The sequence below is a fragment of the Schistocerca piceifrons genome, chromosome 2 (assembly GCF_021461385.2).
Source record: "Schistocerca piceifrons isolate TAMUIC-IGC-003096 chromosome 2, iqSchPice1.1, whole genome shotgun sequence".
Classification (NCBI taxonomy): domain Eukaryota; kingdom Metazoa; phylum Arthropoda; class Insecta; order Orthoptera; family Acrididae; genus Schistocerca; species Schistocerca piceifrons.
This window is the reverse complement of record NC_060139.1, coordinates 851,528,755-851,555,575: the sequence shown is the minus strand read 5'-3', so window position 1 is coordinate 851,555,575 and position 26,821 is coordinate 851,528,755. Positions and strand designations below refer to the sequence as shown.

Below are 26,821 nucleotides of genomic sequence, written 5' to 3'. Positions count from 1 at the left end.
ACTATCCAGCTCTGACAAAGACACATCTCCCACTTAACCGCCTCCAAGGCAGGATCGTTATACGGCGCTACACCTCAAGATCAACGAGAAGACGAAGTAAATGGCGATAAGGTAGTGCCAGAGGGAGTATGCAGATACCAGCCTTCCTTGTCAGTCTTAAGGTGTATCCGCGTGGAACACGAGCTCTCGCTGCGGAGGGGAATGATGGTGACGCAGCACTTTTCCCCGGCGCCGGAGGCCACGTCTATATAAAGTTAGTGGGGCCGGCCTTGGTAGTCACTCGCATCAGGGCAGCCAACAGCAGCAGGCATGGGCATCGAGACGTACGCAGGCCGCGTCGCGCTGGTGACAGGCGCCAGCTCCGGCATCGGCGCCGCCATCACACAGGCGCTGCTCAGACACGGACTCACCGTCGTCGGCCTGGCAAGGAGGGTCGACAGGGTCAAGGTGGGCGTTTCCCAGAAAACACACCTCCCGTAACCCAACCACTCAGTCCATTTCTTTCAGTACTCTCTCTCTTTCAACTACATAGTGACTGACAGTCATTGGTCTCTTTCTTACCTATTACACGAAAAATCACCATTCCTTTATTCTGCATATGCTCCTTCTCGTTTGAGATCCCATTTTCTCTGTTATACTCCTTCCAGTTCCATGTCAGCAGTTCCAGAATACCGCAGCACTTGTCCCACTGACCTATTCTTGTTTTGTAAAGGGTTTTTACATAAAAGACAAGTTCTAAAGGGTGAAACTGACTGGAAACGCGCTTAAAATATAACTATGAGCATACAGCTACATCTGCGAGGGATGTAAGAGATGTACTGACACTGTTTGTATTATCTACCAAAGTTTTTATTATTTTTTTTTCAAACAATAATATTGTTACCTTCAAAATCCTTTCTGCAGTTATACACCAGAGGAGTAGTAGTTCCCATCCTTGCTTGCAGCGCTGAGAAGCTTCAAGTGGTAGAGCCTTTAACATGCTGGTCACATTCTTTTCAATCTTTTCCAGAGTCCCAAAATGACGTCCTTTGAAGACATTTTTCATATTCGAGAAAAGAAAAAAGTGGGTGGTTTTGGGGAAGGAGACCAGACAGCGAGGTCATCGGTCTCATCGGATTAGGGAGGGATGGGGAAGGAAGTCGGCCGTGCCCTTTCAAAGGAACCATCCCGGCATTTGTCTGGAGCGATTTAGGGAAATCACGGAAAATCTAAATCAGGATGGCCGGACGCGGGATTGAACCGTCGTCCTCCCGAATGCGAGTCCAGTGTCTAACCACTGCGCCGCCTCGCTCGGTAAAGAAAAGAAAAAAAAAAGTCACAAGGACTCAGATTAGAAGAACAGGGGTGCTGTGGAACACCAGGCATGCCTTTTGAGGCGAAAAATTCCGTCGTGGAAGTGGTGGTGTGACAGGGGACATTGTCATGATCCAGCATTCACTTGTCTGCAATGTCAGTCTCACTCGACTGGTCCTTTTACAGAACATTTCAAGGATATCTTTGCAAAACGCTTGGTTCACAGTTTGTCCTGGAGGAACAAATTCATTATGCCCGATACCCCTGCTGTCAAAAAAGCAAATCAGCATTGTTTTGATCTTTGATCTGCTCTTTTGAGCTTTCGGTCCAGGAGATGTCTCAGTGTGCCACCCCTGACTTTGCGGCTTTGTCTCATGACTATACTAAAAAATCCAAGATTCATCACCTGCGGTCACACCACTGAACCATTCGTGATCATTGGCTGTCCTTTCAAGAAGATTAACGCACGCGTTTCTCCGACTGTTCTGCTCAGTTGTGAGGTTTTTCGGCACATTTTTTGGCACAAACTTGGCATGTGCAAATTTTTGGTCAAAATTTGATATGTGGTGAAAGAGTTTAACAGGTCACATATCATCCTTATTGTTAATCGTAGGTCTTATCTCACAAGAGCACGAACGTTTTCGTCGATTTTTGAAACTGAAAATTTCCCTCAGCGAGGTTCGTTTTCAACGTATACTCGGTCTTCCAAAAATGCATTGGGCCAGCGAACAACTTGTACATTTGGTTAATAATGTTCCCTATAGGGCTTTTCCCACTCTTCAAAGGTCGCAGTCGCGGATTCCCCAAGTTTAACACAGAAAGAATGAAATGAGCGTATACAGCTTCGTTGGCTGTGAGGCCCCATCTGGGAAAGTTCGGCCACCAAGTGCAAGCCCTATTTCAGTCGGCGCCACATTGGGCGACTTGCGCGCCGGTGATGAGAATGAAATGATGATGAGGACAACACAACAACCACTCCCCGAACGGAGAAAATCTCCGGTATCGAACCCGCGCCCGCTTGCATGGGAGGCGAGCACGTTACCACCTAGCTAAACAGGCGAACTTTGACACATTACTTGGTAGCGTATCACTGCTCTAAATTCCGCTGTTCCATTTTCGTAACACCAAACAAAACACAAAAATCATCACATGGCAGAAGCGAGCTGAAACGCGGACTATGCCTGACTGTGGAAGGGATGAACACACTGGTCTACACAAATAGAACAATACAGTGTTGCCACATTGCTTGCACTGTTGTCAGTCTCATTACTTTTCTCACACATCTCGTGTACTCTAAGTGTGGCGGATGATACCCCTTCCCTGCTCCAGTCACCAATAGTGTGAGTGAAGAAGATAGTTCGTAAGCCTCCTTGTGAGCTCGCATCTCTTGAATTTTTGCTTCAGAGTCTTTAGAGGGAATATATTTAGGGAGAAGCAATGTTTCGGTTGATACTTCTACTAATGTACACTGTCGAAATTTTAATAATAAAACACGCCTTCATACAGAGAACTCTCTTGCAACATCTGTCACTATTGGGCTGAGCATCTTTCCCTATTCTTTCGCGTTTACTAAGTGAACCAGTGGAGAAAGCGCTGCTCTCCTTTCGACGTTTTTCACTTCCTCTGTCAGTCCTATCTGGTAAAAATATTTACACGAACTGTATTCGCAGTCCCGAATGGTGACAACCATCAGCTATATAAGGCAATGACAACAGTGAAAATTTTTACTCGATCGGCACATGGACCTGGGTTTCCCACTCTGCTCGAGTGGTCACCTTATCCGCTTTGGCTATTCGTGCACGACTCATAGCTAGACTCATATTTCTATATGTCGTCCTTCCTGCGTCGCAGTCTATACTCATACACACATTACGTAATTCCTACACAGGGGAGGACATTTTAATTGAATGTCGCTATCTGATGCCGGCAGAAAAATATGAATTTACAGTGCCTGTGTTGCTAAGAACATGCATGCATGTCTGAAGGAACATTACACCGTTCTTCTCAACAATATAGGCTAGCTTCGTTGTGGATGGAGTACACCTTTCAGTATATCTCAGCCTATCATCTGCCTTACCTGCGGTTGGCTTTATGTGGGTGTTCCTCTTTAAATCAATGCTGACGTGTACTGGCACGTATTATTAAACGGACTTGATGCTTCCAGTGTTCGTTTTGAAATCGTGCAATCATGCAGTTACGGATCTTTCCGTGTGTTTACGCTCAGTATGTTGCATTTGTGTATGTTGAGGATAAACTTCCGACTCCAGCGCCAAGTGTCGATCCTCTGCACGCCGTCCTGTATCTCGCTTTGCTTTTCTAGCGCTCCGCCTTCTCTGTACATAACGCAATCAAGCGCGAAAAACCTCATGGAACTTCTGACGATGTCCACCCCGTCATTTATACATATTCTGGAAATCAACTGTCCTTTAACGATCCCTTGGGATACGCCTGAAGTCACCTTTACGTCTGACGATTTCTCTTGGTTTAGAAAAATTAGAATGACCTCAGCTATTAATGCCACTCATCTGTAAAAGTGGCCACTGCATAATAGCTTTTTTGTCAGTCTTTGGAACAAAATACACCACTGATTCTGCGTATCAGGGATCCGACAGTGTGTTGGTAACTTTCTGGAAATATTAGGCATTAGATGTCTACACATAGACAGGCCTAGTGTAATTCGCGTACGCGATAATGGCGCTCGATAGCGACCCCTATGGGTTCTACAGGATTTACATCAGGCGAACTTAATCGCCGAGACATCAATGCGAATTCACGATAGAGCTCCTCAAACTCCGGTAGCACGGTGGTGGCTCCGAGACACGGAAAATTATACTGCTGAAAGATAACATGGACGTCGGGGAAGTCATCAAGCATGAAGAGACGCAAGTGATTCGCAGCTGTCAGCGTATCATCGATTGATACCGTGGGTCCCATATAAGCGGAGAATGTCTCCCACAGCATAATATTGCTTCCAAAAGCTTGCGTCCGTTAAGCGTTGTACGTTTCGAGCTGCTGTTCAGCTCGATGACGTCGTTTGTGGAGACGACTATCGACCTAGAGTATCGAAAATGTGATTCACCAGAAGAGCTAACAGGTTTCCATTGATCGACGGTCGAATTCCGCTGGTCCTGTGTCCACTGCAATCGTTACTGACGATATCATTGGGTCAACATGTGAACACATAGGCATAGTCTGCTGTGGAACTCTACATGCAACAATACACGTTGAATGGTGTGCTCCTAAACACTTGTGATTGTATCAGCATTGTGCTCTTTCGGCAGAGAAGCCACAGATCTCCATCTATGTTACTTCACAGGATAGACGAGCCTCCGATCCCCAAGTTCGGGCAAAGGCTTGCTGGTTATTGGGAGCTCCAACGATCCCTTGGGATACGCCTGAGGTTACCTTTACGTCTGACGATTTCTCTCGGTTTAGAAAAATTAGAAAGACCTCAGCTATTAATGTCACTCACCTGTAAAAGTACATATGCATGTGACAACGCCATCTGCAGGTCACAGTACTAGCCTCGCTCTTTTGTATCTCTGTACACAGTGAGAGAGGGGCTGTTACTGTGTTTGATAGTGCAGCGCGCGTACAACGGCAGCTGTGAGTGAGTGGAAGCCAATGAATCGTGTGGGCGTTGGCAACTGCTAAGTGAAAAGGTGAGAGGAGTGGAGTAGAGGATGAGTTGTTTTCATGCACATTACATGCACAATTCAAAGCGCAAAAATTCATACAGGCGCTTTGGAGAGGAATAGTGATTGTGACACTAATGAAGATGAAAGAGAAGTTCCGAAATGTGACGTCCAGTAGCTGAAGGAAACATAAGGCAACGTGAATGAGCACCTTAATCCCCAAAAACACCACGACAAGCGTACTGTGGCGCGCTGATGAGCGGACACGGGACAGTATTTATGAGGACTGCAATAGCCGCAGTTAGAATTCTTTTAGGAAACTAATGGGTCGTGATAGCTGCTTTCTTTCGAAATGTATCTAGGAGGTGATTACGTGTTGTGCTAAAGGCAGGATGCATGTCCGTCGAAGGAAACTTAACACCAAAACTGAAGACTTTATAGGAATAAGACTTTAAAGGAGTAAGAGCATGATTTGATACAGATAAGAACAATGGATCAGTTGTGCGTAATTGGCACTATCAAGTGTGGACTCTCGAAGCGGCTACAGCTGTTCTTCCGGACTACTTTAAACCTCGTTGCGAGTACGTGGGTGCCTTCGAAGAAGAATGTGTAGGCACATTATAGTCTTCGCTAGCTAACACATGGAAGAAACCCGTATTATAATGCAGACAGCAGAATCATTTGCAGCAGATGTGAACATGTTTATTAAACACGAAAATATAAGAAAGGAACGCATGTGTAACAGTGACCAGACTCATTTTTTATGGACTACCGTCTTCCTCAACGCTTCCAGACATAGTGGAAAAAGCAGCTGCTGCGATAAAGTCTGGTCCTAAAGTCTACACATAGTTGAATAATAGCTGCGCCGGTATTCAGGAGTGCAGACGTAGAGTTTCAATGAAGTGTTTAACAAATTTTACATTTGTTTTCAGGAAGCACAACAGACGTTTAATCCGAAGAAGCAAAGAAACTAGCAGCAACTTACCCATGGAACAACCGTGTTAATCGAGTAATAGTGCATTTCACAACTCGTTTTCACTCTGTTGCCAACAACCAACTTTCTGCACTAGAATACATCCTTTTATATGAGTGTCAAAGTTTTCATTACTAAGTTCATATTCCTGTTGTTGTCACATTTCATATCTGATAACTGTGGTCTTTAATGTTGGACTACTGCAATGTGGATGCACCGAAAATGAAGCAGTATTCCTAGATGTTGCCCGTGTCAAGTCTGTTCACTATTCCATCTACCTGTGCTTTAATTACTTCACTGAAACTCTACGTTTGCACTTCGATAACGAATAAAGGAAAAATGAACAAAACAGCAACTTCTATTTTGGGAAATATGGCTCTGTCAGTACAGCTTATGACGTTCAGTCTCTAACGAAATTTGGACTTATGTCAAATAATAACTTGGTGATGACTTGTGACTCTGATGGCCATTATTGTCGGTGACATGGAATCGTTTCTCCAACGGTTTGTGCTGCTATACTGCAAACTGGCATTGTAAACCAATGCGGAGATTCATAGACAAATGACCTTCATTGATGGCAGGAGAGGTACAACACCGAATTTTAAAACGTGTCATTCGAACTTGTTAGATTCCCTTCCAAGTGAATTCTTTCCCGTACGTGTTCACTTATTACGTCACCTGTGCTCTTCATTTTTAACTCCCTTCAGTGATGCTGCATTTAAAATAATACCTCTATCTTTTCCTGTGGATTTTCCCCCATGATTTAGGTTGTATTATGCAGTACTGTGCTCTCATCGTACACTACCAATAACTTCTTTGTCAGTTCACCCTTTACATTCGATGCAAGAAAGCATCTTTTGTAACAGAAACTCTTTCTCACTCAGTAATCTGCTCCTTACGTGCCCTGTACTATGGTATTCTTTTACTTGATGGATAACCGAGTTCCTTTATTTCTTCCGCTGTGTTTTCCCAACCGCCGTTGTAATTTTTACCACACATTTCTACCTTCATCCAACCTTTGTCACTGATCTTTTGGGTTTCATCCAGTCAGTGGCTCATTAAAGCATTCCTTTCTCGCTATTGCAGTTGTATTTATTGCTTAACGTTTTGTCATTGCTTCTTCGCCACGAATTACAGTCATCATTGCGATAAGTGGGCAACCTGTATGACATTTCCTAAGACTGCAAACAGCTTTTCTTGCTGACAGGAAATGTAAACATCTGTAAACAGAAGTAGTTACCTGACCACTGTTTTCCTTTCGTTAATCAATGTGTGTCAGGGTGGCAGTAATAGTCCAAAATCTGTGGGATCCTAAGTGAAAAGAGATGGAAACGCGTTATTTTCACTTTTGATTTTGACTTTCACTCTGTGGATGTTTGTGAATTCTAATGATTGCGCGAAACACAAAGTGCAGTGAAGTTAGTTCAGCTTTTAGCGAACCAATTTTTTTTTTTTTTTTTTTTTTTTTTTGGGTGATAGGCAGGAAAGCCAGCTTTTAACTTGCGGCATTATACATTGCTGCACGTAACACTAACTGTAGCGAAGGTAATTAGACTGTCTCAGGTAGAAGTCTTTTCATTATACTGAGCAATATTTTTCTAATTAATTGTATTGTTTACAGTGTCAGCTGTAACTTATTACCCTTTAGATATATTTAGTGGTAAAAACAGATAGTCGTTCAGGTATGACATACCGCAAGAAGCGTTTAAGCACTTTCACATTAAAGTACTCACTTTAAGCATTGTCCAAAAGAATGCATACGACATTTAATCATTACTGATTTCCTACTGTGGAACGTGAGCACCACTGTTCCTTGCGGCCCTGGCTCTGCTAGAATCCTGTGAGTCACAGCGCTTCATCCGCTGTTTGCTTCTTTTCTTACAGGCACTCGCTCTGAAGGACGCCCCTGGTAAACTGCACGCTATTCAGGGCGATGTTGCAGACGAGAAGAGTGTACTGGCAGCGTTCAAGTGGATCAAAGAAAACCTGTCCGGCGTCGACATTTTAATCAACAACGCTGGCGTGATCACTGAGGGCGATCTGACGTGTAAGTATGCGAGTGTCTTCCGAAAAGTTCTTACGAAACCATACAGTATGATGGCTGCAATTTTTACTCATTCTGATAAAAGCATGAGTCTGTTAAGCTGCTCTCAAGATCCGCCGATGTTGTCAACCGTTGGAGCGCAACAAGATACATGTTGTAAAATGCTCATCCACAGACACTACTTTCATCAATTTTGATGGAACTTATCACAGCGAAAGTACACAGTTGATGGTCAAGACAGTGTCGCACAATAACATGCTCACGACCATTAATTTACTAGTAAAAGGGAACTTTCCTTTTTTTATGACACATTTAGATAATACAGTCGTCTGAAGGCGTACTGAAATAAATAAATGAAACATGACTTTCAAACAACGCAAGAACAAACAGTATAAATACTACGGCTCCAAGTAACATTTTAGCCGGCCGGAGTGGCCAAGCGGTTCTAGGCGCGTCAGTCTGGAACCGCGCGATTGCTGCAGTCGCAGGTTCGAATCCTGCGTCGGGCATGGATGTGTGTGATGTCCTTAAGTTAGTTAGGTTTCAGTAGTTCTAAGTTCTAGGGGACTGATGACCTCAGATGTTAAGTCCCATAGTGCTCAGAGCCATTTGAACCATAACATTTTACAAAACAAAACACATGTGTAGTAACAAATTGGCTCCAAAAATTCTAAAAGCTAAATATGGAAAAAGCGATAGACTTGCTCATTCAGGAAAGTGGTCTGAAAAACACTGGTTACCAAATTCGCTGTTACAAAGTGGAAATAGCTTTCGAGATTTAAAAAATATCTGTAACAAAATATTCATTTCAAAATACACGAAACTGTGACGTTATAACAGACTCATCAAACCAGATGTTCCTTAATCGGGCCCGTAACACCCATTTTAAACAGAAAGATGGACATTGAAGAAATCCGAAAGAGAAAAAGAAAAGTTATCAGGAAAACTGTAGGTCTAAATTATACTAAAGATGGTTCAAACAGACCAAGAGCAAACAAAGAAATTGAAAAGTGTACCAATATTTATTCGGACACGAATAAACGGAGGCTAAAATTCCATTGAAAAATTTGAAAAAAAGTAATCAACCAAATCAACTAACGGTTTCTGGAATAAAAGTCTCCGTCAAGTTAAAACTGAAACAATAAAATGAATCGGCGTTTTAAAAGAAAACTTGAAGCAACCAGGAATAATACATCTACATCTACATACATACTCCGCAATCCACCATACGGTGCGTGGCGGAGGGTACCTTGTACCAAAGCTAGCATCTTCTCTCCCTGTTCCACTCCCAAACAGAACGAGGGAAAAATGACTGCCTATATGCCTCTGTACGAGCCCTAATCTCTCTAATCTTATCTTTGTGGTCTTTCCGCGAAATGTAAGTTGGCGGCAGTAAAATTGTACTGCAGTCAGCCTCAAATGCTGGTTCTCTAAATTTCCTCAGTAGCGATTCACGAAAAGAACGCCTCCTTTCCTCTAGAGACTCCCACCCGAGTTCCTGAAGCATTTCCGTAACACTCGCGTGATGATCAAACCTACCAGTAACAAATCTAGCAGCCCGCCTCTGAATTGCTTCTATGTCCTCCCTCAATCCGACCTGATAGGGATCCCAAACGCTCGAGCAGTACTCAAGAATAGGTCGTATTAGTGTTTTCTAAGCGGTCTCCTTTACAGATGAACCACATCTTCCCAAAATTCTACCAATGAACCGAAGACGAGTATCCGCCTTCCACACAACTGCCATTACATACTTGTCCCACTTCATATCGCTCTGCAATGTTACGCCCAAATATTTAATCGACGTGACTGTGTCAAGCGCTACACTACTAATGGAGTATTGAAACATTACGGGATTCTTTTTCCTATTCAACTGCATTAATTTACATTTATCTATATTTAGAGTTAGCTGCCATTCTTTACACCAATCACAAATCCTGTCCAAGTCATCTTGTATCCTCCTACAGTCACTCAACGACGACACCTTCCAGTGCACCGCAGCATCATCAGGAAACAGCTGCACATTGCTCTCCATCCTATCCAACAGATACAGTTTGATGCACCACACAGTAAAAAGTTGGCCTGACAAGTACATTGACAGAAAAAAAAATTGCAACACCAAGTAAGACGTTGTGCCACCTAAACGAAAGTTGGTAGGCGTTTTCCTACAGTTGAGAGATGATGTATATTCAAATTTCGTGCCAGTCGCATAATAGTGCCGCCAATAGCGCCACTATGAAGATGCAAATCAGGTTTGTTTTAAATACATGCTGTAACGGTCGTTAGCGTTAGGTACCTTTGATATTGGATTTGGTGGGATGCTGTTAGTCAAGAACGCCTTTGAACCAACAAAGACACCATTGTCTGTACCTCGCATAGTTTGAACGAGGTCGTGTAATAGGGCCACGAGAAGCTGGATGTTCCTCCTGCGATACTGCAGAAAGGCTTGGCAGAAAGGTAGCCGATTGGTGGAACGGTGTTCGTAAGAATGTAAGATCACAAGACAAGCTCCGGACGACCACGTGGCACTACCGAGGCAAACTCATCGTTTTCGGCGTTTGGCTTTGGCGCACTGCACTGCATCTGAAGCGGCAATTTGAGCAGCAGTCGACACAACAGTGACACAACGAACTGTTACAAATCTGTTATTTCAAGGACATCTCCGAACCAGGTGCCCTGTAGCGTGCGTTCCACTGATGCCAAAACACCGCCTTTTGCCACTTCAGTAGTGCCAAGCGAGAACTCATTGGATAGAAGCGTGGAGATCTATTGTGTTTTCTAATGAAAGCCAGACCTACCTTAGTGCCAGTGATGGCCGTGTGTTGGTCAGGACGAGGCTGGTAGAAGACCTGCACCCAACATGTCAGCGTGATAGACCCGCTTGACCTACTCCTAGAGGTGTGGTCTGAGATGTGATTTCGTATGACAGTAGGTATATTCCCGTGGTTATCTCACGCACCCTGACTGCATATTTGTACGTCAGTCTGGTGCTTCGACCTGTTGTGCTGTCATTCATGAGCAGCATTACAGGAGGTGTTTTCCAACAGGATAACTCTCGCCCATATACCGTTGTTGTAACAAAAACATACTCTACAGAGAGTCAACATATTTTCTGGCCTGCTCGAACGCCAGATATGTCTTCAATCGAGCGCTTATAGGACATCATCGGACGACAACTCCAGCGTCAACCACAAACAGGATTAATCAACAGTCCCCGTACTGCGGGACCAAGTGCAACACGCATGGAACTTCATCCCACAAACTGACATCTGGCACCTAAGCAACACAATGCATACAACACAATGCATGCGCGTTTGCTCGCTTGCGTTCAGCATTCTGGGGGTTACACTGGTTATTAATGTATCAGAATTTAATTATTTTTTTCTTTTCCCGTTATCAGTCTTCTGACTGTTTTGATGCGGCCTGCCACGAATTCTTCTCTTGTGCCAAACTCTTCATCTCAGAATAGCACTTGCAACAGACGTAGTTAGTTATTTACTGCATAAAATCCTTCCTTTACAGTTTTTACCCTCTACAGCCTCCCTCTAGTACTATGGAAGTTATCCCATGTTGTCTTATCAAGTGTCCTTCCATCCTGTCTCTTCTTCTCGTCAGTGTTTTTCACATATTCCTTTTCTCGCCGATTCTATGGAAAACATTCTCATTCCTTACCTCGTCAGTCCACCTAATTCTCAACATTCCTCTGTAGCACCACATCTCAAATGCTTCGATTCTCTTCTGTCCTTGTTTACCAACAGTCCATGTCTAGGACAAAAACAAAATAGTGTTTTGCTAAAGGCGGAACCCACTAAAAAACATATGTTATTGTTAAAGCAAACACAGGCAAAAGAGCTGCAACATCAAGATGATGAGTCCATGTTTCACTAGTGTACATTGCTGAGCTCCAAACGTAGTAATTTTTCAGTAATTTCTTCATCAAATTAAGATCTGTGTTTAATATTAGGAGACTTCTCGTGGCCAGGAACGCCCTTTTTGCCAGTGGTAGTCTGCTTCTCATGCCCTCCTTGCTCCATCCGTCATGGGTTGTTTCGCTGCCTAGATCGCAGAAGTCCCTAACTTCATTTACTTAATGATCACCAATCCTGTCTCGCTTTCCTCATTTCTACTACTTCTCATTAGTTTGGTCTTTCTTCGATTTCCTGTAAATCTATACTCTGTACTAATTTGCCAGTTTATTCGGTTCAGCAGATCCTGTAATTATTCTTCACTTTTACTTAGAACAGCAACGTCATCAGCGAATCTTATTATTGATATCCATTCACCTTGAATTTTAATTCCACTCTTGAACTTTTCCTTTATGCCAGTCATTGCTTCTTCGATGAACAGTAGGGGCGAAGGACTACATCCATCTCTTACACACTTTTTAATCCGTAAACTTCGTTCTTGGTCTTCCACTCCAACAGTTTCCTCTTGGCTGTTGTGTATATTGGATATTACCCGTCTTTTCGAGTAGTTTATCCCTACTCTTATTTTAGAATTTCGGACGTCTTGCTCCCTTTGACATTGTCGAACGATCTTTGCAGGTCGACAGATCCAATAAACGTGCCTTGATTTTTATTTAATCTTGCTTCGATTATCAACTGCAACCTCAGAACTGCCTCTGGTGCCTTTATCATTCCTAAAGCCAAACTGCTCGTCGTCTAACACACCGTCAATTTCCTTTTCGATTTTTCTGTATGTTATTCTTGTCAGCAGCTTGGAAGCATTAGCTGTTAAGCTGATTGTGCGATAATTCTCGCACTTGCCAGCTCTCGTAATCTTCGGAATTGTGTGGATGATGTTTTTCGAAAGTCAGATGATATATCGCAGGACTCATCCATTCTATAAGCCAATGTGAATAGTCGTTTTGTTCCCACTTCCCTCAGCGATTTCAAAAATTCTGATGGACTCTTATCTATTCATTCTGCCTTATTTGATCTTAATTTGGTTGGTTGGTTGGTTTGGGGAAAGAGACCAGACAGCGAGGTCATCGGTCTCATCGGATTAGGGAAGGACGGGGAAGGAAGTCGGCCGTGCCCTTTGAAAGGAACCATCCCAGCATTTGCCTGGAGCGATTTAGGGAAATCACGGAAAACCTAAATCAGGGTGGCCGGACGCGGGATTGAACCGTCGTCCTCCCGAAGGCGAGTCCAGTGTCTAACCACTGCGCCACCTCGCTCGGTGATCTTAAGTATTCCTAAGCTCTTTTAAATTGTCATTCTAACTCTGGATCCCCTATCTCTTCTATATCGATTCCTGTTTCTTATATTACGTCATCAGAGAAGTCTTCCCCCTCGTGTAGTCTTTAGATATACTCTTTCCACCTATTTGCTCTGCACTTCACAACGGAATTCCCATTGCATTATTAATGTTGCCATCCTTGCTTTTAACTTTACCGAAGGTTCTTTTGACTTTTGTGTGTGCGGAGTCAGAGTACTTTCGACAGTCATTTCTTTTTCGATTTCTTCACATTTTTCAAGCACCTATTTCGCCTTAGCTTCCCTGCACTTCCGATGTATGTCGTTCCTGAGTGACTAGTATTTCAACATTTCTGACCGTCTCTCAACGTTTTGTAATTCCTTCTTTCGTCAATTAACTGAAGTATTTCTTCTGTCACGCATGGTTTCTTCACAGTTACCTTGTTTGTACCTATGTTTTTCCTTCCAGCTTTGTAAGTGCCTCTTCAACTGCACTGCCTACTGAGTTATTCCTTATCGCAGCAGCTATAGCGTTAGAGAGCTTCAGGTGTATCTTTTCATTCCTTAGTACTTCCGTGTACCACATCTTTGCGTATTGATTCTTCCAGACTAATGTCTTAAACTTCAGCCTATTCTTCATCACTGCCAAATTGTGAGCTAAGTCTGTATCTGCTCCTGGGCAGACCTTACAAGCCAGTATCCTATGGATATCTTATCAGGTGGAAGAATGGCTCTGAGCACTATGGGACTTAACAATCCCCTAGAACTTAGAACTACTTAAACCTAACTAACCTAAGGACATCACACACATCCATGCCCGAGGCAGGATTCGAACCTGCGACCGTAGCGGTCGCGCGGTTCCGGACTGAGCGCCTAGAACCGCTAGACCACCGCGGCCGGTCAGGTGGAAGAATCGTAGGGAAACTGGAAGATGGACGAAGTCTGACGAGTGTTACCCAGAAATTGGCATTACTCACGGTATTGTTTGACGTGCATGGCGAGCGTTCCGGAAAACAAGCATTGCTGCCTGAAGGAGAGGAAGTGGTCCACGGTCAACTACAGCAGCAGATGGCCGGCCGCTGAATTGTGTAACAGGCAAGGAGGGACCCACGTCAAACGGGGCGTGCAGCTGCGATCACAGTTAAGAGGACAACAAGTTGCGATGGTACGTAACAGTTACTGCGGGTGTAGTTGCTCTTCTAAACATCATCCGATAGGGGGAAACCAATTGCCTCTTTACCTGCGGTTACTCGTACTTTAGGTATTTTGGCTATGCACCGTTCTGTTTAAAAATAACAGGTCAATGTAGTCATAGGTTCGAGCAGCGCATGTCTGCTTTCTTGTGACGCAGATAATTCGCTGCATTTTGTAACGTGTAGCTGTGATCCATCAGTCAAATAATCTAAGCATTGGGTAAATTGCGAGTTAATAAAATACACGCAAGTACAAAATAAAAGTTAAATGAATAATTTTGTAATAAGGTTTCCATTCCAACGTCTGTAATTGGCGTCAACAAAAGAGAATTATGTCGAATAATGTTTATTCGAGGAAGGACATCTTAAATAAGTGTTCCTATGATATGCAGTTAAAATAAGAACAGAAAATATCCTTATCAAATGCAGTAAAGTTATGTTAAGCATTACGAGAATAGTGATAAAATCACAAATTTAAGTAGTCATCGAAAATACGTGAAAACTAAGTCCATTTCATAATCATAGTACACGAAATATTCCCTAGCTAAAAACAGTTCATAGTTCAACATGACGATATACAAATTAACACACTCGAGATGACGAGTAGAAACGTATACTCTCTGTCCTCAGTTCTGTAATACAAGCGGAAAAAGTTAGCAGGAAGAAGATCTCTCAAAATACAACATAAAGTCTCTTCAAGCGAGTACTGTAGCCGCCGTTCACCGCCCAAAATCTGTCACCTACTAGGTCAGATATCACCCATTATCATAAGCAGGTCTGCCTCCTTCCAGAACGAACATCCAAGTGCCCAGAATTGCTCCCTTGAGCTCTTCATTCGAAAAGTCCCGGTTTCTATTTGACTCCATTAGTGTTCTGCTGCTGTCCATTTTAGCACTGAAGGCTATCCCTACCAAAATACATCGTTCTTAAGTTCTACATGCATGATTTGACTCAGCCTGACTACTTCCCAGACTAAAATAATATATTATTTATTATATTTAAATAAAAAAAGCTTTTAAATATTTCGTCACATTCACCTAAATGGCAATAATTACACATAAAGGTTTGCTGGTAGATAACTTAGTTAGTATTTTTGTACAAGTATGCTCACATTAAATGCCAATTAATTGTCATTAAATATTTATAAAACAGTTTACGCCTTCTTGACAGGAGTTTATCTTGTTCCTCTTTTCTGATAATGTCTGTTTTTCCATTGGCTGATGGCCATCTTCACCAAAAATACTGAACATCATTCTTAAGCTGTACAAGCGTGATTTGATTCAACTTGAACATTTACTGGACTAAACAACTATATTAGATCAATATTTAAATAAAGGAATTTAATACATATACAATCACACTCAGATCATTCACAGTATTTCGAAATAAAGATTTGTTCATAAATAAATATCATTCTTGCGCAAGCGTACTCACTTTAGATGACAAAGAACTGTCATTAATTTTTTAACCAATTATTTATGAATTCTTGACAGAAGCGTCTTCTGGTTATCTTTTCAGTTGTGGTATCCACTAACACATGCGATTCACCACTCTTAAATTAGCACAGGTTTTGATAGCATTTGCAAGCAACATTTAAATAAAGTTACCAGCAAAATGGTAAACTGTTCATTAAATAACTACACAAGTACGTTAAGATATGAGATATTCATGATACATTCATATGCTATATAAATGTGGAGAATACTACGTTCGACAAACATCTGTGTAATAAAAAAGATATAAAAGAAGTCATAAGTAATAAATACAAAAGATACAGATGAGTGGCTTTCTGGGGTGACAGCTATTGTGCAATACTATAGTCTGAAATATTTGCTGAAATCGCATTAAGCCGTTAACAGTTGTTAATTCAGAGGTTCATTGTGAAAATGTTTGGTCACTGTGAAATATTAACTTCTGTAGTTTTAAAGAGATTGAAAAATAATGTGTAATTGGATGTGCCTCACTTTTCTGAGATCCCAAATGTATTCAGATTTGCTTTAATACTTGGCAGTACATAATTAAAGATTCTCAGAGAACTGTAAGATGCCTTCTTTCAGCTTGTCTGAAACTCCGCCGTTTTTGATGCACCTGCTGCAGAAAGGCTATCCGAGCAACAGCAGTCAAAATTCCCAGCTTTTTGATTTATCCATTTCTGCCGACGCTGCTCGTCTTTGTACCTGGATTCTGCCATGCCGGTCACCTAGCTGGAACTGCCATGGCACTCTTGATACCTCGGCTGCTAGCGTTCAGCCGTACAAGAAATTCATCTTACCTCGTACCAGTACTGGGTGGCCAATTAGCTAGCCTACATATGCGTAACTTTAAAAGGCACACAATCTCGAACTCCCCTGAGGTACTGCACGGTGGTGGTCTCTTTCTCTGACGATCGTGACATTGTGTTCTGTTAACACTCGCACATCGGCGGCGCCGTTTGCGAATTTTCCAAGCGCGTAGGGAATTGACCAACAAGGAATGGGGTAACCTGCTCTTATTGGATGAGAACATATTCTGAGTAGTAATTCGGGACTTACCCTCTTAATGTGGGATTGCGTAATACAATCAGGACCACTGTCGAACATGATCATTCTGGTGCTCCAGGTGTTACGGGGTGAGGAGGAATAATGTCACAGAGGCGCACTGCCATTCAAATATTTGAGCACACTACACTCGCCAGTCAACATTATTGTGACTGCCACTTCTCCATATGCGTCTCTTTAGGGATGCACTCAGTCCTAATACATTTTTAGGGTTCCATACCTCATTTGGCAAAAACGGAATCCTAATAGGATCACTTTGCTGCCCGTCTGTCAGTCTGCCTTCCTGCCGGTCTGCCTGTCTGTCTGCCAGACTGTTCAAAATCTTTTTCTCAGCAATAGACAGACGCGTCATGCTGAAATTTATGTCACACATTTTGGTAGCCCGCCCGGCTAGCCGGGTCCCCAGCACGAATCCGCCCAGCTTATTACTGTCGAGGTCCGGTGTGCCGGCCTGCCTCTGGATGGTTTTTCAGGCGGTTTTCCATCTACCTTGGCGAATGCGGGCTAGTTCCCCTTATTCCACCTCAGTGGCACTGTGTTGGCGATTGCTGCGCAAACACCGTTTCCACGTATGCGTACACCATAATTACTGTACCACGCAAACATTTGGGGTTACACTCGACTCTCGTCTGGTATGAGTCATTCCTGGAAGGGGTTGGGGGGGGGGGGAGGGGGAGTACACTGGGGGCCGAACCGCACAATAACCCTGGGTTCGGTGTGGGGCGGAGGTGGGGTGGGTGGACTGCTGTGGCCTGTTGTGGGGTTGTGAACCACTGAGGGGTATGGTGGGACGAAGCCTCTCCGTCGTTTCTAGGTCCCCAGTATAATATATACATACATACATATATTATGGCATGTGTCCTTTTTTGATGCATAAAAGTGAAGCATCTAAATCAATGCAATTAAAACAAGCAACCATTTATATCGCCATTTTGACATTCGCAGAGCATTCGTCTAAACATACAGGCCACTTCTCGTTGACCTAGAACCATGAAATTTGGCAATAAGCAAGGTTTCACACCATAACCAAAGGAAAAATTCCAAATATTGTTGATTTGTAATTACATCACACGAAAAAAAATTTCGTTTGCTATCCGACTGTCTGGATGTCTATCCATCGGTTAAGACCCCTTTTTCTCAGGAACTGGGAGACACATCAAACTGACTTTTATGTCAGATACTGAGGTCTATGGTCCTTTGATGTTTTAAAAATATTACGCTCCTAAGTCAATTCAGTCGAAGGATTCGGCCGTTTATGTCACATAATTTGATACCCGCAAATTCACTCATTAAAACCTGTAGTATTCTTCCCCTTGTACAATCATGAAATTTGGCAAGAAGAAACGTTTCACAGTACAATTAAAGTAAAAAATCAGAAAACTGCTAATTTATAATTATATCACACGAAAAAATATTTCTTTTGTCATTTGTTATTGGACTTTATACATGAAATTAAGTTATTCTGGAAATTTTCGCGTCAGTAGGACCAATATCTTGCCAGTATCGATGTCGATAACAGCCAAAGGTAGTCGAAATCCTAGATACCAGAAATCGATGAGCTGTCTACATACGTAATCACGATTGTATGGAATTCTCTGTGCGTGAATCCTATTCGCATGTGCCAAATTTTTATGGATTACAATGAGGGACCAAATCTTAAGGAGCGGGTGGAAGATCTCTTGAAACGAGATGATATTCAGCAAATTGACTTGTCTGCCCGTTCACCCGACTTAAGTCCCTTTGGGAAGGTGTCGGTTGCGGCGGGAAGACGTACTGCAACTGCAGCACGTCCACATGCGCCAGTGAACATCCAGCGACTCTCAACTGCCCTGATATCGGAATGGAACACTCTACCACAAGAGCTCCTTACCAGACCTGTGGCCAACATTTGAGCATGTTGCAGAGCATGCATTACGGTCCGTGGTGACCACATACGCTATTAAAAACCATGTCACTTTTGTAATGTCAAGCGGACCGTCATGAATCGTCCTGACTTCAGTGTAACTTATGTATTTGAATAATAGTGTCATTTCTGTTCGTCTCATTGGTTATTTATCTCAGTTACCTTCTGTACTATACTGTAGCAGTTCCTTATATGTATGGTCCAAGTTGCATCGATCTGTGTTACTTGGAAGTGACACATAATGCGAAAGTTACTTTCGTTCTTAAGTTTTGCGCACCAGGGTATGCTGATGAGCCAGGACATTATGACCACCTGCATAATAGCTTTTTTGTCAGTGTTTGGAACAAAATAGACCACTGATTCTGCGTATCAGGGATCCGACAGTCTGTTGGTAAATTTCTGGAAATATTAGGCATTAGATGTCTACACATAGACAGGGCTAGTGTAATTCGCGTACGCGATAATGGCGCTCGATTGCGACCCCTATGGGTTCTACAGGATTTACATCAGGGCGAACTTAATCGCCGAGACATCAATGTGAATTCACGATAAGGCTCCTCAAACTACAACAGCTGGCAAGCACGGTGGTGGCTCCGAGACACGGAAAATTATACTCCTGAAAGCTAACATCGTGGTCGGGGAATGACATCAAGCATGAAGGGACGCAGGTGATTCGCAACTGTCAGCGTATCTTCGATTAATACCATGGGTCTCATGCAAGCGCAGGAGAATGTCTCCCTCAGCATAATAGCGGTTTCACAAGCCTGCGTCCGCCAAGCGCTGCACGTTTCGAGCTGCTGTTCAGCTCGATGACGTCATTCGTGGAGACGACTATCGACCTAGCGTAGCGAGATGTGATTCACCACATCAGCTAACAGGTTTCCATTGATCGGCGGTCGAATCACGATGGTCCTGTGCCCAATGCGATCGTAATTGACGATATCGTTTGGTTCAAAAATGGCTCTGAGCACTATGGGTCATAACTGCTGAGGTCATCAGTCCCCTAGAACTTACTTAAGCCTAACTAACCTAAGGACATCACACACATCCATGCCCGAGGCAGTATTCGAACCTGCGACCGTAGCGGTCGCACGTTTCCAGACTGTAGCCCCTAGAACCGCTCGGCCATATCGTTTGGTCAACGTGTGAATACGTAGCGTTGGTCTGCTGTTGAGCTCAATGTGCAACAATGTACGTTGAATGGTGTGCTCCTAAACACTTTTGAGTGAATCAGCATTGTGCTCTTACGGTAGAGAGACCACAGATCACCATCTATCTTACCTTACAGGCTAGTCGAGCCTCCGAACCGCAAGTTCTGTGAAGAATCACGGACGTGTAAACATTTAGTACCTAGTGGTAGTTGCACTGTCCTTTCACCTCTTTCCGCAGTTTCTCACGACAGTAGCACATGAACATACGGCCAGTTTCATCGTTTTCGAGATATTTGTTCACAGGCTCTGTGTAATAATAATCTGTCCTTTGTCAAAGTTGTTTATCTGGATGAATATCCCCATTGGCAGCCCATAGCTTCGCTGGGGTGATTCCCCGTCCGTGTGTGCCCCTCTTACACACCTTCACACCTTAGTTACCGCATCACGTGCCCGCAACACCACCAGGCGGCATCGAGCGTCGCGGTGGTTAGTGGTCATAATTTTTTGGCTGATCAGTTTAAGTGTATGTTGCCGATGTTCCCCTATTGAAAAGCTCTTGTTTCTATTTGAACAGCTGGCAAGACGGAAGACTGGAAGCGCATCCTGGACGTGAACGTGCTGGGTCTGAGCATCTGCACCAGGGAGGCCGTGCAGGACATGCTGAGCCGGGGCGTCGACGACGGGTTCGTCATCCACATCAACAGGTATGGAAGAATAGTTCTCTTATCTACTTGTCAGTCCACTGTTTTTGTCCTGTAGCCTGTTCATCTACTTCAGAAGACCACACATATTTAACAGTCCATCTGAAATTATAATCTCATTTGTATTCCCAGTAATGTCATCCTCTTACTCTGTGTCTTACCGACGTGGAGAACACGGCAAGTGCCATAACCCGATTTCCCAGGAACTTCGCTCAGTGGAAGAGGGGTCAAAACAGTGAATATGTCTCTCAGGTTATCTCTATATATCTGATAGTTTCTGATTAAACGACGGTCAAAGTTTTTAGTGTAATGTAGAAGCATTTTTGTGGGGCAACACTCCAACCACAGTGACGGCATTTTGACCAACGTCGCGGCTTCACACTTTTGCGCCTCGTGTTCGAAACCCGATTATTATTTTTAGATTTGGTTTTCATTTATTTATCCATGTCCGTTGAAGATTAACGCACGAATGTTTTCCGTGGAATACTGAAATAACGTTGTCGTTATTCGTGTACTAAATGTATGCCTGGAGAATGAACTTAAAATGGAAAACAATAAATTAATGTAAAAAGTTTTTGAAACTGTTTTCGTTGAAATTACTCTAGTGTACCTCATAATCGATGGCAAGCGCCAGCTTTCGCAGAAGTGGATCGTTATGCATGGTTTGCCACGAAATTATTGCCAATGCATGAAATCTTCAGCAGTGTTAAGGACGTTTCTTTCCCGAGTGAGATTCATATGAAGAAATGTTACTGTGACAGCCTTGCCTTTGCGATATCCTCGTGATGTTCGAAATTTCTATGTTTCGAATGTTTCTATGTTCATTGTCATCTGAGGAATGCACCAAGCTTTCTGAAGAATAAACACAACAATAAAACATAAGAATTGATATAAGAATGAAATATAAGACTATGAGAATAAAAAAGATTGTAACCCTGAAAAAACCATGCACAGAAGTTTTATGTAATAAAAGGAGAACAATTATTGTGAAACCCAGTTGTAATTTTACAATTAATATAACGCCCTTCTGATATGGAACATCGTGTAGCGACCTTCTACAGGTATGGGTGGATAAGTGAAAAAACCAAAATAAAGACAAATAAAATAAATAAAAACAATGATCGAGTTTCAATAACGGGACGCAAAAGTGAGAAGCCGCGATGCCACCAGTCGCGCGCTAAAAGCCATTCAAATTACATCGACAACTTTGACGATCGCTTTTCCCGAAACGGTAGAATATCTGCAGATAACCCGAGACACGTGTTTGCTTATTTTGTTCCTGTTTCACCGAGCAACGTTTCTAGGAAATTAGGCTGTGGCACTTGACGTGTTCTTCTCGGGAGTCCAACATTCTTCTGCATGCTTTTAATATTGACCTCACCCTCAGAATTTCATGAAACAGACTATGCCGAGACACAATGCACCATTCTCTTCCTTCTTTCCTATTCCACGTCGCCGTCATAAGAGTAAAATATAACATTAAAAACCAGCCGGAGTGCCCGTGCGGTTCTTGGCGATATACCAACCGAGCGACCGCTACGGTCGCAGGTTCGAATCCTGCCTCGGACAAGGATGTGTGTGATGTCCTTAGGTTAGTTAGGTTTAATTAGTTCTAAGTTGTAGGCGACTGATGACCTCAGAAGTTAAGTCGTATAGTACTCAGAACCATTTGAACCATAACATTAAATGTACTATTCACCTATTAAAGTCTCGTAAAGAGTACGAGTCATCGTAGCGCAAACTCAGAAACGATGTACGAAGGATGAATAGTTAGTTTAAACTTGGAGTTCACTATGACAGAAATGTAGGTAGACAAAAAAGGAATATCAAAAAAAGGTTTCGGGCGACTGTCAACAGCATCGATATCCTTGGAGAAATGCGTGGTACACGCTGTTTTGTATTAAAAATATATTTATTCATAACCTGTTTCGATCACTGGTCATCTTCACAGTGGAAAAATATTGTGACAACTGCACGTCATATATTCTATTTAACCAGAAAAGAGGCTACACCTGACTTTCAAACATCAGAAAAAGGTCCTTCACGTCGGTATCTTTTACTGAGGTTTTGGCATCTTTTGTGGTTAAATAGCACGTATGACGTGTGAAGTTGTCACAATATTTCTCCACTGTGAAGATGATCAATGATCGAAACCGATTGTGAATAAATAAATTTGTAAGACAGTACAGCATGTGCAATACATTTCTTCAAGGGAAAAAAGACACAATGAGAACATGGATACTACTGCCACTTCAGATATTTCCAGGATCAGCAATCATGGTTCCATTCTTAGAACTTACTGAAACGACATTATTTGTGTGTGAGTGAGTAGCTTACGATGACTCTTGTGTATTCGTGGACCTGGGAATAACAGATAGGCAGCCTATCGATTCCGTTCAACAAGTTTACTAATTCTTCCTCACCTCCGGAGAGAAAAATAATTTAAAATGGAAACGTCCCCGTTGACATTTGTCTTCCTATTACTTTTGTATCTGCTGTGAATACTGGTTTCACTTCCTGCATTGCGCCTTCGGTCTAAAAGTTAGCAAGAGTTACGATAAGGTGCTACATTGCTTCATATCCTCCTTTATGTTCCCCTCTTCATTTTTCATTTCAATTATGGCCATTTCCTTTAGTAGACTCATCCGTCTCTGCATTCTTGTCCATTTTTATACAGAACTCCGTTCAATGTAACTGTTTGCTTCATAAGAAATCGATATGACTTTGTTTCATTTGACCAGGTTTTAATTTTGGTATTTAGCACATGATCCTTCACAGATTGCTGCCGATTAATCTGCTAATACGTCTTACTTGAAGCGTTTGAGAGTGTTGTTTGCTGATTTTAGACGCATCCTTTTGAGCTTACTATTTTAGTGCTACGACTCTTGGCCTCAATAGCTCCAGGAAAATCCCGGGGTGATCCTTTTGAAAGGGCAAAGCCGATTTCTTCCACATCCCTGAAACAGGCCGAGCTTATGCTCCCTCTGTCGTGACCTCGATGTCGTCGGCATGTGAAACTCTTACCTTCCTTTCTTTTTTCTGGGTCTTCATAGTTACATAAGTATTAAAAGTAGAAATATTTTTTGAGTCATCGTTGTATGTGCTGGCACTTGTTCACAATTTTATTTTGAAGACCCTTTGCAGCTTTCAACAAATTATACGTGACGTGTTCAATAAGTAATGCAACACATTTTTTTCTCGGCCAACTACGGTTGAAAAAATTTGGAATCTGTTTTGAGACGTCGTGTGGAATTTTCCTATAGTTTCATGAAGTTTCCCTAGGAGGCGAAGCTATACACAACGTTTAAAATGGTGCCGCTAACAGAGGCGCGTGCCAAGCAGAGAGCTATGACTGAGTTTCTTTCGGTGGAGCACCAGAGCATCGCAGATATCGTCCGCAGCACTTGGTCTAGGGCCTAGCGTTGCTACCTCTGGATACCGGGTTGGATTCCCGGCCGGGTTGGGGATTTTCTCTGCCCGGGGACGCGGCGTTTGTTTTGTCCTCATCATTTCATTATCATCATCATCATTTGTGAGAGTGACTATACTGGATTGCGAAAAGAGAATTGACTGTGTAAAATTTGGGACTTTGTACGGGCACTGATGACCGCGCAGTTGAGTGCCCCACAAACCAAACATCATCATCATCGCAGATATTCATAGGCCTTACAGAATGTCTACGGAGACCTATCAGTGAACAAAAGCACGGTGGGTCTTTTGGGCGAGGCGTCTGTCATCATCGCAACACGACAGCGCAATACTATCCTATAACACGCATGCCGGACGGCCGTACAGGGTGAAAGTTCTCTTTAAATAATAATAATAATATCACAGACGTACTCTATTTTGAATAATAATAGCTGTGCAGAAGTACTTAAAGTGAACTGCCATAATGAGAAGGCATGCCTTTGATACTGATAAATTGAATAATCTAACTGCAAGTATTTTGAACAATATATACTGCCTGAATAATGAACTTTGACATAAAACCTACAATAATTAGTTTTGGAAAACTGGTCCCAGATCCCAGAACTAAAACTGGTATACAACACAGAAATATTCAATTGTCTCTGAATGACATAATTTGGCCCTGATTGAATTTAAAAAATCAAAATATTTTGTCTTAAGGAGAGTTAAACGTCAATATTAAAAAAAACGATATACTTTCTATGATAGAAACAAATAGTAAGAAAAGAAACTCACGAGGTTATTACAAAATATTTAGCAGACAACACCAAAGATATAACCCCCAACACCAATGCTAAAAGATAAAAAGAATAAGATGGCCCATAGTGATAAAGGAAATTCAGAAATTTTAGCAGAAACATTTAACGAACTACTAAATTGCGAGGTTCCTTCTGAGCATCTTGAAATAAACACAGAAGCTTCAATAAAAACCCCACCAGAAAATATAAACCCACCGACAATTCAGAAAGTCTGCAAAGCTTTGAAAGAGCTCAATAACTGCAAAGCAAGTGGAGAAGGTCAAACATTTGCAGAACTCTGGAAATACGCAGCAGAACCCGTGAAGATATCATTAGATCAATGAATAGTTAAAATCTGGATCGGAGAAGAGCTACCAGAACATTGAACTATAGCTATCATACACCAATTACACAAAAAAGGAAAAAATAAAATCCGAACAACTGCAGAGGGATTTCCCTATTGGATTGCACATATAAAATATTGTCAAGAATTCTCTACAATCGCTGTAAAGATCAAATTGAAAAGGAGCTAGGAGAATATCAAGGAGGAGCCCTGGAGAAGCCGCCCAGAACAGATCATCACATTAAAATTAACAATGGATGCCTACAAAAGGAGACAGAAGCAACTAGTCATAACCTTTGTAGACTTCAAAAAAGCTTATAATTGCATCCACAGATCTTCTATGCTGGACACGTTAAGAAATTTTGGACTTCATCCCAAATTAATAAAAATGTAAAATTAACCCTTACAAACACCAAGTCCAAAGTAAAATTCAGAGGAGAACTATCTGAGGAATTTACGAGTAAAACAGGGTTAAGTCAAGGAGATGGTCTATCACCACTGCTCTTCAGCTGTGCTCTTGAATACTTGATGAGAGAATGGTACAAAGAGAATCCTAAAAGCATAACAGTTGAAACCAAGAAAGATGATATAAACCTAAATTGTTTGGGATTCGCAGATGACTTAGCATTACTAGCTAATAATGTACAAGAAGTTAGAAATCAAATAATGAGCCTGCAAAATGTAGCGCCAAAAGTAGGACTCCAGATATCTTTCGAAAAGACCGAGATGATGGTAACAGATCCTCTAGTAATACACCACGTAACAGTAGAGAACAGAAAAATTAAAATAGTGAAGCAGTTTAAATACCTTGGAGAGATTTTAGCATACAAGTCGGATGAAAAACCTGCTTTGCAAGAGAGAACCAATAAAATGATAAAAGCTCAAAAACTAATATGGTCTGCATACAATAAGAAATGTCTATCAATTCAAACAAAATTGAAACACTACAAGACGGTGTTTCAGACAGAGGTAATATACGCAAGCGTGACTCTTTTTAAAGTCACTCAGAGAAACAGAGTCGACAAAATACTAACAGCAGACAGAAGAATAGCTAGAACATGGGTAAATAAAAAATACCAGAAGGAAGGACAATGGCGGATAGTGCCGAATGAAGTAGTGTACAGGGAACTGTTGCCCATCAGAGATACTATTCGCAAAAAGAGGATTTCTTTCTTTGGCCACATAATGAGGACGCCAGAAACCAGATTAGCAAGAAAAATTATGCAGAAACTGTGGAATCTGATGCAACAAGTAGGATGGATCAAGGAAATTAAAGAGGATATGGAAGAACTAGACCGAAAATTTCAAGAAACTCAAAGACAGGAAAATAAGATTTAACCCAAAAGTAAACAAACGACACACAATGAAAAGGGTATTTACAGGTGATGAAAGACAGGAAAAATCAGAACGAATGAAAAGATACTGAGCAATTAAGAAAGAACGAAACGTGCGCTTACTGAAGAAAAGGACCAGGAAACGATTGACTAAAGTGGTCCAATGAGGCCTTAAAAGCAAATAATAATAATTTACTCTTTACCTCTATTCCTCGTAAATCTGGATAACGCGTTGCAGTACTGCTTTGTCTTGCGCAACGCTATGCTAATCCTGCAAATTACTATATCTACACAGAGACACTCGTGAGGTGCAA

The 26,821-nt window shown here is 42.2% G+C and overlaps 1 protein-coding gene across 1 annotated transcript in view; it reads left to right on the top strand.

The window, feature by feature from the left end:
• Positions 1-265: 265 nt before the first annotated feature.
• LOC124777370 (dehydrogenase/reductase SDR family member 11-like) overlaps positions 266-26,821 on the top strand; it is a 47,489-nt gene continuing 20,933 nt past the window's right edge. The window contains exons 1-3 of the mRNA XM_047252753.1: positions 266-447; positions 7,786-7,948; positions 20,499-20,628. Coding sequence (XP_047108709.1) covers positions 310-447; positions 7,786-7,948; positions 20,499-20,628 — 431 coding nt within the window. The 5' untranslated portion in view covers positions 266-309. The remainder of the gene's footprint in view (positions 448-7,785; positions 7,949-20,498; positions 20,629-26,821) is intronic.